Genomic DNA, 16,725 nt, shown 5'->3' with positions numbered 1-16,725 from the left:
ATGATAAACTACTTGTGCTAACACTTTGAGCAATATACTTCCAAATATGTTAAATTTTGATAAACTATTTGATTTGTGTTAACTCTTTGGGCAACACACTTCCAAATATGTTAAATATTGAATTGGAAAAATGTCTTTTTAATTCATATGTAAATAAAATTGTGTGTTTTCTCATATTTCTAATCAAATTTCTTTCCATTTCTACAGCATAAATTACTTATTCTATATAAATGTGGGAAGGAATATAGCAAATTGAATAGTTCATAGCAGCTCTAAAATTATTTTGATCTATTTTTGACATATTTTATGGAAGCATGCACAAAACCGAAAAATGAGGAAATATAAATGTGGTCACATCTATAAATTCAATATTTCCGTTCTGTTATATATGCATGGAAAGTATATAAGATTTTTAATGGCAGCAAAAACATTAAAATATTAGTGTCAGTTGTCACAAGCGGTTTCATACTATATAATTTTAACCAACATCTTCTCTTATTTTCTAAAATTACAAAGCAAAATATTTCTTACGGTGGTCTATTTACTATTCTGCAAGTAAAAGACTCCCCTCCCTCGGGCAAGATTGGCCTCTGTCATTGGAGAGGTAAGATGTATGTTTTTGCCCACATGATGATATGATTCAAGGCAAGAAGACAACAATCATCACCTTTACCCAACACTGACAGGGAACATGAGAAGTATCTTTTTTATTTTTCAACTGCGACAAAATCTACAAAACCTGTTAGGATAAATGGCTGAAGTTAATATCACTTATGTCACTGTATTCATTCTGAAAGGAATTACCAACCGGCCAGAGCTTCAGGCCCCGTGCTTTGGGGTGTTTTTAGTTATCTATCTGGTCACAGTGCTGGGCAATCTTGGGTTGATTACCTTAATCAAGATTGATACTCGACTCCACACACCTATGTACTATTTCCTCAGCCACCTGGCCTTTGTTGACCTTTGTTACTCCTCTGCTATTACACCGAAGATGATGGTGAATTTTGTTGTGGAACGCGACACCATTCCTTTCCATGCTTGTGCAACCCAACTGGGTTGTTTTCTCACCTTCATGATCACTGAGTGTTTCCTTCTAGCCTCCATGGCCTACGATCGCTATGTCGCCATCTGTAGTCCCCTGCATTATTCAACACTGATGTCAAGAAGAGTCTGCATTCAACTGGTGGCAGTTCCATATATATACAGCTTCCTTGTTGCCCTCTTCCACACCGTTATCACTTTCCATCTGGCTTACTGTGGCCCAAACTTAATTAACCATTTCTATTGTGATGACCTCCCCCTCTTAGCTCTGTCCTGCTCAGACACACACATGAAGGAAATTCTGATATTTGCCTTTGCTGGCTTTGATATGATCTGTTCCTCTTCCATTGTCCTCACCTCCTACATCTTTATTATTGCCGCTATCCTAAGGATCCGCTCTACTCAGGGGCGACACAAAGCCATTTCCACCTGTGGCTCCCATATGGTGACTGTCACTATTTTCTATGGCACACTGATCTTTATGTACCTACAGCCCAAATCAAATCACTCCTTGGACACAGACAAGATGGCTTCTGTATTTTACACAGTGGTGATCCCCATGTTAAACCCCCTAATCTATAGTCTAAGGAACAAAGAAGTGAAAGATGCCTCAAAGAAAGCCTTGGATAAAGGTTGTGAAAACTTACAGATATTAAAATTTTTTAAAATAAGAAAACTTTATTAAACAAGCAGGAAATAAATCAAACTTTTTCTTGTAATTATTTCCCAATGAACCGAAAATGTAGCTGTTACTTTAATAGACCTTGACATTTTCTGCAAGAACCAGGCAGATCATGAAAAATCAGTACGAATTAAAGCATTCAATTCAGGCCATCACAGTCTTGGCAGACCACTGAAACCACGTTCAAATACAAACAGAGACACACTCATATATGCAAACACTCATAGGTGTATTTAAAGCAAAGGCAGCAGCATGTTTTTGTTAGAGTTTGGGATGCTGAAACAAGATTGAGTTTGAACACTATTTCCTTCATATTAGCTCTGCAACCTTGGAAAATTGAGCTAAATTTTGTGTGGCTTTGTTTCCAAGTCTGGGAAATAATAGGACCTAACTCATTGCTCTTTTTTTAAGGATTGTACAGGTTAATATTTATGAAATGCTTAGAAAAATATCCAGTGATAATAAGTGTTTTGGAAGCCTTAGGTATATAAATGTTTGTTATATAAAGTTAGAAATGAATTTATTTGGCCTGGCACAGTGGCTCACACCTGTAGTACCAGCACTTTGGGAGTCAAGGGTGGGAGGATTACCTGAGCCCAGGAGTTCAAGACCAGCCTGGGCAACATAGCGAGACCTTCTCTCTCTCTCTCTCAAAACAAACAAACAAACAAACCAAAACAAAAAACTATTAAAAAATAAATTCATTAAGGTCTTCAAGGCTAATTAGTCAAGTAGTCCTACTTACTACAATCAAGTAAACATATGATATGTGTGAAGTTTTGTCTCTAAATTGAAGGTCACATAACTAGCAATATGAAAATTCTAAAAGCAAATTTAGGTTTATCTGAATTTTTTGTTAACACTGTGGGTGTTAAGAATGAGGTTAATTGATTTAAATGTGTCATTATCAGATTTTTTAAAAAATATAATTGGAAGAACATGTTTTATAAGAAATAATTTTTAAAATAAACACCTTCATTGTATTTGCATATTTGTTCAATTAGAAAGTACCCTCGGTTATTATGTAATTTATTTGTGCCTATTTATTCAGTCACCCTTGTAGATGATGACATATGATTAAAAAAGTGATATGATATATTTTTATTGTTTTGACATTTCAGAAAAAGTAGTAGTTTAAAATTATCTTATTTTTTTCAATTTTACAAGGAGATTATGATACTTGCAGCCATTATATAAAATACAATTTGAGTTTTACAATATACTGTGATTATTTCCTCTTCTGTACTTTCTTTGTAAATGACTCAGATATGCTACCCTGAGGTGCTTTTAGAACCTTGTGAGTGGAGTGAATTACCTGGCCTTTAAAACAGGTTTAACAGAGAAACCTGGTTTTTCTACTCTCCACACTTTGTCTTGTGAGTGTATATTTATATGGATGGATATACACAATATTCTCACATATCAGAGCCACGACAAGAGTCATAGACAGTCTCTCTTTTTACAGGTAGTGAGATTCAGGTCTACGGATCCTGAAAATTCACCTGGAGGAGATTGGTCTTCTGTGGTTTCACTGCACCTGCCTACTTGACAGAATTATTTACAGTAGCAATGTTTAAACATTAATTGAATTCTTCATGTCTTTCCAGAGTTATAATTCCCTACTATTAACAATCACATATTGAGATAAACCTAGGTTTTCTAAGGGAAATGAGCTAAGAAATTCAACTTTACTCAATAGACTTTTTTTTTTAATGTTTATTCTTGAGCAGATACACGCAGTTCTGTGCAGCCTCTAAAACTATCATCTGAAAATTGCTCCAGGTCGCTGAGTTCATCTCCTAAAACACCAGTGCTTCAGCCAAAACGTTGAAATTAACACTATTCAGTCTCCAGGCATATTTAAATAAATGCTTGTATTTGTCACCCTTCTGTTTGTGATCTCTATGATGTTTCTGTATCTAGGTATAGAATACAGAGGCTGACAAAAAATATAGGTCTTTAGCGGTGTCTAAGATCAGTGGAGAACATGCTTGATTCCAGAAAGATTTGACCACAGATTTGAGTTTTGATACTTCTAGTGTATAATATGTAGAGCTCAAATACCTTATAAAACAAGAAACATGCTTATTCCACAAGCTACAGTATGAGTATGTAGTAGAAACATGTGTGAAGGCCTTGGCATGATGGCTGGCACCTAAAAGAGCCTTGGTAAATATCAGCTTTATTATTATTGGTGAAAGACCCTTAATACATTTTCTTGTAAACAAAATTTTTATATAATTTATTGTTGTATCTACAACCGATTAGTGGTCCACCTTGAATAAATACTCATCTCCATTCAATGTTATAAAAATTAGCTGAGGCAATCCATTTTAAACACTTCACCCAGAATTTGATACAAGAAAAGCACTCAGTAGACAGTAGCTCATTCGTACTTTGAAAAATTAGGAGTTCAATAAATTCGTAATTTATTAATCTAGTCTTTGTTAAATTAAACAAAAGTGGTTTTATTTTTTAAAAATGCATATTTTAAGTAACGAGTATGAAGGAACCTAAAAGAGTTATTTTAAAATATGTCTATCAATACACACACATGATGAAATTTAAAAGAATTTATTTTAAAATACCACAATAAAATAGCTCCTTAACTTTTATATTTTCTTTTTGTTGATTTTAAAATAAAGAATATCATATTGCCAGCTATCTCAAACTTTATTACCTTACTATCCAAGGCCAAATAAGAGAAATAATTGGTATAATAACAATGTCAATAATTAAGTGTAATACACACCATATGTGAAGTACCAGCTGTGTGCTAGGAACTTTGCAAAGCTCTATATTTATAATGTTATTTAATCTTCACAATCAGTCCAAGAGATAAGAAGCTACAAGCGCATTTTGAAGATAAGGAAACTAGGTACAAAATGTGAAATAATTTACCAATGACAACAGTTGATTATCACAGAAACTAAAATTATTAGTCAAACTGTTTGAAGAGTCCAGTTACTAATCAGATGCTTATATAGAGCAGGCAGTGAATTATAATGGTGTGAAATGGCTCTAGTGGTCCAAATGGATACGGAATTCATGGTAACTCTGCTGGTGCTACCCTTCCCAGTAGAATGCAGAGAAAGTAGAGTGCTAAGGAAATTACCCAGTCTTAAAACCAAAAAAAGTATCCTTGCTATTTAAACTTTGACACTGTTTCCAGATAATCTGTGCAGCAAATTTGAAATGTAAGATAACAGATGTTGAACTTTAATATAATTCAAATATCACACATGATTTAAATAAAACAGCTATTTCCCAATGCTGTTTATTTCATTATTGATGAAGCTGTGTTGTTCAGAGAGGAGTAAGATTCTCTCTCTCTCTCTCTCTCTCTCTCTTTCCTTTTCTTTTACAATTCAATGACATAAAATTTACCAAATGCATTTTATGTGGAAACTATGGAAAACGACACAGTGGATGAAACATATCCTGCGTGATGTTGATCAGCCAAACTACGGAATTTGGCTCTGTCATTTACCACCAATGTGACTCTAGATAAGACACAACTCAAAGTCCTGGGTTTTGCCTCTGTCTAGGGATTTTTAGGTTATTTGACAGCCAAACATAACTTTTCTATAATTCTCTTTAGTGTATTTTTTACCTCCTGATTTCTTAAGCTATAGATCAGTGGGTTTAACGTAGGAATCACTACCACATTAAACACAGAAGCAACTTTATCCATATTCAGGGAATGGCTTGACTTGGGCTGCAGGTACATAAAAATGATTGTTCCATAAAATATTGTGATGGAGGTCAGATGGGAAGCACAGGTAGAAAATGCTTTCTGTCTCCCTTCAGCAGAATGTATCCTCAGGATGGCAAAGAAAATGAAACCGTAAGAAATCAGCACAATTACTAGAGAGCAGAGAGTATTGAACCCAGCAATGATTAACAACATCAGCTCTTTGACATGAGTGTCAGAACAGGCCAGAGCCACTAATGGAACATCATCACAGTAGAAGTGGTTGATCACGTTGGAATCACAAAAAGACAAGTAGAATGTGCCACTGTCTGTACAAGTCCCACAGTGAATCCATACACATACGTGCTAGCAATCAGTTTAATACAGAGTTTTCTAGGAATGAGAATGATATAAAGTAAAGGGTTACAGATGGCAACATACTGATCATATGCCATGATTGAGAGCAAATATAATTCACAAACTACAAATGTGATGAAGCAGCATACCTGAATGGCACATGCATAAAATGTTATACTTTTAAATTCACACAGAAAATTTACCAAGGTATTTGGGGCAACAGATGAAGTAAAAGAAAAATCAACAAAAGCCAGATGGCTGAGGAAAAAATACATGGGTGTATGAAGCTGAGGACTGATTTGAATTAGCATAATCAAACCGAAATTACCCATAAAGCTAGCTAAGTATACTACAAGGAATATACCAAAGAGAGTGACTTGAAGCTCTTCATTATCTGTGAGCCCCAAGAGGATAAATTCATACACTGTTGAATGATTGCCTTTGGCCACTGAGTAGGTATAAAAGTTTTCTTCCAGAAAACCCTTTAGAGCACACATTCTGAGTAATTGTGTTCCCAATGGAAATAATCAAGCAGATGTTAGGAGGTGATTCTGACCCACCCTGATCTTATGTTGAACACATTGAAAAGAGCATCTTCAGGCTAGTTCTGCTTTCAGAATAAAATAATTTGTCCCAAGTAGAAATTCCAAAACATGCATTTCTGTGGAGATTTGTAAAGATAGAAAGATGACATGTTAAAGGTTTACATAATTGAATGATCTATGTCATGTCTTTCTTTTAATAAGAGAAAATCAAGATAGAGAGTTATTTGAACACAGATAACAAAAAGCATTTTAAAATTACTGGGGCTGGACGTGGTGGCTAACACCTGTATCCCAACACTTTGAGAGGCCAAGGCAGGAGAATCACTTGATCCCAGGAGTTCAAGAACAACCAAGGCAACGTAATGAGACCTTGTCCCTATTAAAAAATATTTTTTAAATTAGATCACTTTAAATAAAATTGTACTAATTCTTATGGAAAATTTTAATTCACAGGAAATAATAAGTTTAAAAAATATTGCACAGTAGGTATATGAAAGGTCCTAAAAATTATGGGTACAAATAATCTCTTTATAATACATTCAGAATTTTTTTATTTTTATTTTTTCTTTTATCTATCAATAATTCTTAGTTTTTCTTCAATTGCTATGTACTATTTGTGAATTAAAGATAGAAAAATGCTTAAAAATGTGAATAGACTTGCTTTTAAAAATATTCATAACAGCATTATAAATGCATTAAGTGATCCAAAAAACACATTTGTCATGTTTCTTAAAACATCCAAAAGCAAAGCAGGAGAAGTAAACAATTCTCGAATGAGTGTGTAAAAGTACAACCTGGTTCCTGGCTAATTAAAAGTAGCCAGCATTTAATGATCTTCACTTGAACAGAAGTGATATAAATTTAATTTTTTGTTATTATTCTAGTTCAGATTATCTTTACATCTAGCTTATATAATGGCCCTATGACTATCATCTTTATTTTCACATATGGAAACTGAAGCTAAGAACTTAAGCCCTGTTCATGCTTCATGACTGGCATAAGGTGAAGCAGAATAACTCATTACCTAGTCTGTGACTCCCTAACCTCAATCCATAGTTGATGCAAATTATCAGAAAGGCAAAAATTTCTGCATCAACAAGAGATCAAGGCAACTTTGATAAAGCAATCAATGAATTCGTCCATGCCAAGTGCTTCAAGTAGTGACTATCTCATACTGTTTGCCAAATAAATCAATTTTAGCTCTTGATAGCATTAATATTATTTAGATTGAGGCTTACTCTGCAGAAGCCTGTGAGTAATCTCTTCATATTGATGATTGTAGGAGCTTAATCTTTTTTGGAATATTTTGAAGTGTTCTTCCATTGCCTGTCTAAATTGTAATCTCTAATCCTTACCTCTCCTGGCTCTAACTCTTTTCAGTACTTACATTGTTGTGCTGAATTGAAACCTGTGTGCCTTTTGCTCTGATATTACCAGACTCTCCAACATCTTGAATCATTTGATTTTTCATTTCTTAAAATAGAACTTGGCTACTCCTTGAAAATCTGTTTTTCCTCAGGACATTTCTATGCTCAATTTAAAACTCTCCACACATTTCAAATATGGCAGGTGGGATAAGGCATTGCTGATGCTTGGAAAATTGCTGCATATTGATAATTACATCTTGTATTTGTGTCAACTCCCTTGATGCTTTGAAGCTTACACACTTATATGCTTTGTCACTGTATTAGTCCATTCTCACACTGCTGTAAAGATACTACTCAAGACTGGGTAATTTACAATGATGGTGGAAGAGGAAGCAGGCACTTTCTTTACAAGGCAGCAGAAGAGAATGTACATGCGAAGGAGGAGCTGTCAAACACTTATGAAACCATAAGACCTTGCGAGAACTAACTCACTATCATGAAAACAGCATGGGAGAAACCACACCCATGGTCCGATAAACTCCCACTAGGTCCCTCCCTTGACATGTGGGGATTATGTGTATTACAATATGAGATGAGATTTGGGTGGGGACACAGACTCAAACCATATAATTCTGCCCCGACCCCTCCCAAATCTCATGTATTTTCACATTGCAAAACCAATCATGATTTCCCAGTAGTCCCCCAAAGTCGTAACTCATTTTAGCATTAACTCAATATCGTACAGTCCAAGTATCATCTGAGACAAAGAAAGTCCCTTCTGCCTATGAGCCTGGAAAATCAAAAACAACTTAGTTTCTTTCCAGATACAATGAGGTTACAGGCATTGGGTAAACACACTCTTTCCAAATGGGAAAAATTGACCAAAACAAAGGGGCTGCAGGCCCCATGCAAGCTCAAAATCCAGCAGGCAGTCATTAAATCTTAAGGCTCCAAATTAATATCCTTTGGCTCCAAGTTTTACACCCATGTCATGCTGATGCAAGAGGTGGGCTCCCACGGTCTTGGGCAGCTCCATCCCTGTGGCTTTGCAGGGTACAGCCCCCCTCGCAGCTGCTTTCATGGGCTGCCGTTGGGTGTCTGAAGCTTTTCCAGGTGCATGGTGCAAGCTGTCAGTGGATCTGCCATTCTGGTGTCTGGAGGATGATGGCCCTCTTCTCTGGGCTCCACTATGCAGTGCTCCAGTGGGGACTCTGTGTGGGAGCTCCTACCCACACTTTCCTTTCACACTGCCCTAGCAGAGGTTCTCCATGAGGACTACACCCCCAACAGCAAACTTTTGCTTGGACAGCCAGGCATTTCCATACCTCCTCTGAAATCTAATAGGAGGCTCCCAAACCTGAATTCTTGACTTCTGCTCACCCATAGGCCCAACACCACTTGGAAGCTGCCAAGGCTTGGGACTTGCAGCTTCTGAAGCAATGGCCTAATCTGTATGTTGGCACCTTTTAGCCATGGCTGGGACATAGGGTACCAAGTCTCAAGGCTGCACAGAGCACAGTGGGGCCCTGGGTCTGGCCCTCAAAACCACTTTTCTCTCTTAGGACTCTGAGTCTGTGATGCGAGGAATTTCTGTGAAGGTCTCTGACATGCCCTGGAGACATTTCTCCTGTTGTCTTTATGATTAACATTAGGCTCCTCATTATTTATGCAAATTTCTGCAGCCAGTTTGAATTCCTGCCCAGAAAATGGGTTTTTCTATTCTACCATATCATCAGGCTGCAAATTTTCTCAGCTTGTGTGCTCTGCTTCCCGTTTGAACAAAAGTTCCAATTTGAAACCATATCTTTGTAAATGCATAAAACTGAATGGTTTCATAATAATCCAGGTCTTGTCTTGAATGCTTTGCTGCTTAGAAATTTCTTCTGCCAGATACCCTAAATCACCTCTCAAGTTTGAGGTTCCACAGATCTCCAGGGCAGGGAAAAAAAAATGCCACCAATTTCTTTGTTAAAGCATAGCATGAGTGACCTTTACTCTAGTTCCCAACAAATTCCTCATCTCCATCTGAGACCAATTCATCCTGGACTTCATTGTTCACATAACTATCAGCATTTTGGTCAAAAACATTCAACAAGTGGAAGCTCCAAACTTTTCCATATCTTTCTTCCTTCTTCTGAGCTCTCCAAACTGTTCCAACCTCTGGCCATTACCCAGTTCCAATGTCACTTTCACATTCTTCAAGTATCTTTACAGCAGTAACCCACTCCTGGCATCAATTTACTGTATTAGTCTGTTCTTACTGCTATAAAGATACTACTCGAGACTGGGTAATTTATAAACCAAGGTGATTTAATTGATTCACAGTTCTGCATGGCTGACAGGCCTCAGGAAACTTGCAATCATGGCAGAAGTGGAAGTAGGTATCTTAACAAGGTGGCAGGAGAGAGGGTGTATGCAAAGGAGAAACTGTCAAACACTTAGGAAACTATCAGATTTCATGAAAACTCACTTACTATCATGTGAACCACATTGGGGAAACCATCGTGGATTGAATCATCATTCAACCCATGATTCATTCAACCCATGATTCAATCACCTCCCACTAGGTTCCTCCCTTGACATGTGGGGATTATGAGGATTACAATTCAAGATGAGATTTGGGTGGCGACACAGAGACAAATCTTAACAGTCACTTATGTATTTCCAGGTCAGTCCTTGTTATTTATTGAGAATGTTGACACCAAGATCACTGTCCTGTCACAAAGTTGTCATTAGTTCCCATGAACATGACACATTTAACATACAGCTTTTCTGATTATTGATTATTTTTATCAGTGACCCCAGCACCATTCCACTTCAGCTTTCCACTCCCATGGTTCCATGTTTAAAATTGTTTGTCTACAAGTTTACCAAATGCTAGATATCCAAAACTGAAACATTTTCCTATGATCACAAACTTCTACCCTCCCCTTTTCACCTCAGTTATGACTACAGGTCTTCACTTATTCACACATATCACTATTCCTTAAACATCTTAAAATACTCATTTATTTTGTCACTTTATTTTTTCAATTCTTCTCCTATACAGCTTAGTCTCCATGACGTATTGCTTCAACTACCCTTCCCAACAACCAACATTTTTTTAGGTATACCCAAATCTGGGTATTTTGTAATGTTCTCTTCACAATGAAATCTGAGCTATCAAGAACAACAGTTAAGAAAAAGTGAACTATTACAAACTTATATTCAAGATCAGCTACTTATTTACTTGACTGACTTTTCCTTAACCAAGGGCTTTCTCCCAATCTGCATGTTGCTATTTCAACCCTTTCAATTCTATCCATGCTACTCCTACCACACATGCTAAACAGTACTACTCCTACCACACATGCTAAACAGTACTACTCCTACCACATATGCTAAGCAGATGCTAAACTTTTTGATATTTAAAATGGGAATTAAAATAATAAAATATAAATTTCTCTACTTCTTGTCACCAGTTGTGTGAAACTACCTGCTTCCACATCTATTCGTATTACATGTTTTTGTGGGGGTGGGGGATTGGGGAGGTCTCCTATTTCTTATACCTAAATTTATATTTTGGTTCCATTCTCTTTGGCCTTCCACATCTCCTTCCTCTGCTAATCTATTAAATCTCTCCCATCAATCTACTACTCCTCCACCTTTATTCCTTTACCTTTATTCTTATCATCATTCTTTTAGTACCAGAAAAAGTTACCAGTGCTCACTGCATCCTTCACGTTTGTACATCAATCTCTTGTATTTAGATATTTTTTTCTTAGCATTGCAATGCAATTACTCTCTCCAAGTTCACCAACATTCTCTTTTCTCCCAAATCCAATGAAGATTTAAAAATTTCACTTCTCTGTAGCATCAGACACCACTAGCATCACCTTTCATCATGAAAACCATTATTTTGTTGCTTTCCAAGCCATCAGTCTCTTGGTTTTCCCATCTTTGTGTCTACTTTGTACTTCCCTTGATGGCTGTACTTCTTTGTTTATGATTTAAATAACCCTATTACTTCACAGTTATTTCCTAAGCCAGACCATGTCTTTTTTGCATATTCTTGTTGGAAGCTATCATCCGATGCTATGGGTATCATTGCTATTGATGTGCTGGCGATGCAGATGTCTAGATCTCCAGGTCACATTTCTCCTTTGAACCCTTTGTACACATATCTACTTGCTTTTCAGACAGATTCTATTACATATTCCAGATGTACCTAAATTTAACATGTTCAAAGAGGATTCATCAGTTCAAAAGCCACCCAACCCCACTCACATGCCTCGGAGTATATATTTTATAACTCACTAAATGGTGCCATCTGCCATGCAGTTTAAAAACAAAAACAAAAACAAAAATTCATATGTCCCTCTAATGTCCACTAATAAACCATAAGTGAATGCTACTGATTTAATCTAGATTTTGAAGTCTGTCTACTTCTAATATCCTCTATATTTTCCGTATTAGAGCCTCAAATAACTGCTGGGGATTGTTACCCTCTAACTGTTATCTTCCCAGCAGTTTTGCTGCCCTATATCCATGTGGCACCTTGAGGGTACGTTCTAACATGCAAATCTTAGCTTTCTGTTTCCCATTAGCTTTGGACTACAGCCCAAACTTCTTAACCTGGTTTATTAAAGCTTTCCTAAATAAACCCTTCTTTGTAAACTAGTCTCCTTTCTTGCAATTTCCTCTATGCAATCCCCATGCACCAACCATGTTGCATACCATCAGTTTCTCAGATGTGACCATGGACTTTGAACATAGTTTGGCCAGAATACTCCTTCCTTTATATCTTTGTTCCTCTGGCTGGCTACTATCTTTCCACTTATCAAATCTGAGGTGAAATTTTACTTCATTCTAGAGTTGTTTTATTATCTCCCGATTATTACCTCCAACAATCTAGTCACCTCTTAATTTGTTTGTAAGCTATTTTAAATTGTTTAATTCTCGATAAGCAAAGATTTATATTTTCCCCAATACTTAGCAGGACTCAGCAATTACTAGACACTTTAAATAATAGTAGAATAAACGAACAAATGAATACAAAGTTTGTGTTACCTGAAACCCCATTTTTCTACCTCAATTACCTTGATTTCTTTCCCACTACATCTTGCTTTTGAGTAATGCACAACAACCAAAAAGATTCCAATGTATCCTTAGGTAAATTCTGTGAAGGTCAACAATACTTAACATTACTTAAGTGTTGTGAATATATTTTGTATAATCTGTTGGTTCCTCTAGAATATTCTCATTGAATTACATCATTTTTAACAATTCTGAACCAAAGACACAATGATGTTTCACAAGCATGAGCAATTATGTTATGGTTGATCTTTTGGGACCCAATTTGTTTAAAAGGCAAAAAATAACCACTTAAAGGGCAGGTTACTATCCTGGACCAAAGTATAATAAAGAATTAATAATGGATAGCAAAGGTTATTTTAACATACGGGAAACAAGTCAAAATGTTTTGATTTACTTTTTATACTTTGTTTTAGACTTTATGACATTTATAAATTTTAGTAAGTAGTCCTGGCATACACTCAATCAAAGTTAGTTGTCTTGCAGTTGAGCTTTACAAGCCTACAAAGTAATGATTTGGATTGTACCAAAGATGCACCCTTATATCTGAAACTCAATAACCTGTTGAGCAGTAAGCAAATAATAATCAATCCATATATTCCTTATTGTCCTGGAGGTATATTTAGTTCAATCTGTGAACATTATTGTCTGAACGTTCTGTTCAAAGTGTTCAAAACTTTGAAACTTCGTTGTGCTTCCTAAGGTCTTTTGGAAAACATTTAAAATCACGAAAATAACAAAGAAATTAACACTTCATCTCTTCAAGCCCTTAACACACTCTGTTCATCTGCATTCCACACACCCGTAGAGATGTAGAATGATAAATTGAAAGACATATAGATAAAAAATATCATAGGAAATCACTTATTTTTACAAAAGAAAAAAACAGGAAGAAAAATTTAGTCTTACTGAACGTGAATTTTTTTATTAGAATAATTGCTCTGATTTTTCATAATATGACTCCAACAGAATTGAAAGCAACTACAAAAATATTAAAGAAAAATTTTGTGTAAGTCACCATATTTTTCTGGATTTTTATGTCCAACTAATCTGTGATGATTATGCTACTCATTTTCCTTGGAGTCTTGAAAGAAACTCAAGGAAGCTTGAAAGACAATTGCATATACATGGGTAAGAACCTCTGAGAATCTGTTCTTCAACTATTTTAGAAAGTTTTTAAATTTTTTTTACTTCTGTCAAAATCACAATATCTAATTTTAGGAATTCTTCTTAAAGTTAATTTAATTAAAAATACAATTATTTATGTCATCATTATTGGTTCAGCCATCTATTGCTAAATAAAAATTTAGTCCAGACTTTAGTGACCTAGAGCAATGATTTGTTATGTCTTAGAATTCCATTGTGCTGACTAGACTGTTCTCCATGTGGTGGCAACTGAGACGGTGAGAAAGCTGTAAGTTCTAAGATGACCTCAGTCACCTGGCTGCCTTTTGGTGAGGCTGTCAGCTGGAATGTTTTGTTTTTATTCATGCAGTATCTCCATAGGTCTGCCTTGGGCTTTCAACATGGCAGTTGGGTTCTAACATTAAACCTTCCCATGAAGAAAATACAGACACTTCCAAAACCCTTAGGGTCTACCCTTAGAAGTTGCAGAATATACTTTTGCGCTTTCTATTATATAACGCAAGTTACAAGGCCAGAGTTCATAGGGAAGTGGAGTATGCAAGCATTCATGTGGACAAAGGGATTCATTGTGTTCATTGTGGACCATTTGGTAATAATCTACAACAACCATGATCCTGAATCTGCCTCAAGGCACTTAAAAAAAAATAAAAAAACCAGATGAGACCATGGATCATTTGTTAATATCCAAGAGTAAAAAAGAATTTTCAATTCAGAAACATTTAGCTCCTAATTTTGCTTTATATAAGATGCCTGTTTGCAAGCAAGACATTCATTTCCTTTATGATTCGTTTACAAAATTGGGATAATTCCCACCACACAGGCTTACTATAATGACTTAACTTGGCTAATATGAATCAATAAAGTTTAACTGCTTTATAATCACTATATTTAGTGGTATAAGCCAACTTATTTTCTTATAACCAGAATTTATTAAATTTTATTTTTATCTGGCATTTATAAATGATTTATCCAAAGTATAAGTCTTAGAAGGATTTTTTTTCCGAGTTTGACATGAGATGTTTTATTCTGTATATTAAATAATTTTCTTGGCCTTGGTTTCTCTGAAAAAAATATGATACTGTATAGCAAACTTCCTTAAAGATATATGAACTCTTCCGTTTCAACATTTTGCAAATGGAGGTTTTAATCACCTTGATGTTTATCTCACAAAACACCATGATGTTTTACCATTTTGATAGAATCTTGCTAATTGTAAATGTTGAACTCTGAGTGGCAAGATCTCTAAACACCTTAGTAACACATATAAATCAAATGGTAGGAGAAGAAAAGCCACAAAAATTCAGAGTCCAGTGGTTTCCTGGGTGCATTTGCTTCAAGTTAAGTAAGCAGTGTTAAAGCAAACTAAATATGGCCTGAGAAGGACTCCATACTTCTATATTTGAGTCCTTGTGGATGAACTGTAACCTAGTTTAATAGTCACACAAAATTGAAAACCTAACTTAATAGTATGCATCTGTAACAATAGCTGAGGGTTGACCAATCCCAGCGGCCATACTTCAACCACTCATAGACTGCTGAGTTTTAAAACTGCCTTCAAATAAGGCAAATGCGGAGCTATAACCAACCTCACTGTTTCTATACCTCACTTCCGATTCCTGTACATCACTTTACCTTTGTTGTCTACAAATTTGTTCTGACCACGAGGCACCCTTGGAGTCTCTGTGAATCTGCTGTGATTCTGGGGGCTGCTAGATTCACAAATCGTTCATTGCTCAATTAAATTTCTTTAGATTTAATTTGGTTGAAGTTTTTCTTTTATCAGATGGCGTCAGAAGCGGGAACCAAAGTGGAGCTTCTAGCGACCCGCAGGAGTGCTGAGAGAACAGCAAGGAACCTGCAGGATCCACTTGTGTCCCTTGTCTCTCAGAGCCGCTGGGGATCATGGGTAAGCTCCCTTTTGGGTCTTGGAACTCCACGGATTTGTGTTTTGAGCTCTCCAAGTTACTTTGAGCAAACGTCTGATCCAATCTGGGTTTGGGGTCACAACAGAAACTGGACTGTGTCTAAGAAGGGATTTGATCTGGGAATTAACTGGCTTGGATCCAGTTAGAGGCCTCTTATATCTCACTGGGTCAGAAAGGAACTGGTAATAAGCAGTAATATTGCAGGGGTTATAAAATTTGGATTTGAAAATTCACAGGGATTTTTGTGTTCTACCCCTTTGTTTCACTTTTCTAGCGCGCTTAGTTGGGGAAAAAATCGTTGGCTAAGTTAATCAAGAGAACCTGAGAGTAAAGCCAACGTTTTAGGTAAAAATGAGATCCTTAATTTCTGGAAAACTGAGAAATTTCTCAGTTTTCTGGAATTTATAGAAACTGAGTATAACCTTAAAACTTTTGGCTGATATTTTAAGCCTGGGAGGCAGAGAAGTCTTAGAGAAACAGCAAAATCTTACTAAAGATAACAAAGTGGAACATTCCTAATGAACAACAATGCTTTGAAGTACATTTAAAAATGAGGGCTCTCGCCGGACGCGGTGGCTCAAGCCTGTAATCCCAGCACTTTGGGAGTCCGAGGCGGGTGGATCACGAGGTCAGGAGTTTGAGACCAGACTGGCCAATATGGTGAAACTGGGAGGTGACAGCATGCTGGCAGTCCTCACAGCCCTCGTTCGCCCTCGGCGCCTCCTCTGCCTGGGCTCCCACATTGGCGGCACTTGAGGAGCCCTTCAGCCCACCACCGCACTGTGGTAGCCCCTTTCTGGGTTGGCCAAGACAGGAGCCGGCTCCCTCAGCTTGCAGGGATGTGTGGAGGGAGAGGCGCGAGCGGGAACCAGGGCTGCACGCGGCGCTTGGGGGC

General features: G+C 36.6%; 2 protein-coding genes across 2 annotated transcripts; one reads left to right on the top strand and one right to left on the bottom strand.

Moving 5' to 3' along the window:
- The first annotated feature begins 751 nt into the window (after positions 1 to 751).
- Positions 752 to 1,726, top strand: OR8U3 (olfactory receptor family 8 subfamily U member 3). The gene has a single exon (XM_004051129.5). It carries the CDS (start codon positions 752 to 754, stop codon positions 1,724 to 1,726), a length of 975 nt encoding a protein of 324 aa, XP_004051177.3.
- A 3,556-nt stretch (positions 1,727 to 5,282) lies between these two features.
- Positions 5,283 to 6,271, bottom strand: LOC115936309 (olfactory receptor 5AL1-like). Its single transcript, XM_031016507.3, is given in 2 exon segments — positions 5,283 to 5,740; positions 5,743 to 6,271. Coding segments are annotated over 2 exon segments (987 nt in total).
- Between the last annotated feature and the right edge of the window lie 10,454 nt (positions 6,272 to 16,725).

This window comes from Gorilla gorilla, chromosome 9, assembly GCF_029281585.2.
Source record: "Gorilla gorilla gorilla isolate KB3781 chromosome 9, NHGRI_mGorGor1-v2.1_pri, whole genome shotgun sequence".
Lineage (NCBI taxonomy): Eukaryota > Metazoa > Chordata > Mammalia > Primates > Hominidae > Gorilla > Gorilla gorilla.
This window is presented reverse-complemented; position numbering and strand designations above follow the sequence as displayed.

Coding starts and splice junctions, on each gene's coding strand:
- OR8U3 (XM_004051129.5), top strand. CDS start 752: ATGGCTGAAGTTAATATCACTTATGTCACTGTATTCATTCTGAAAGGA.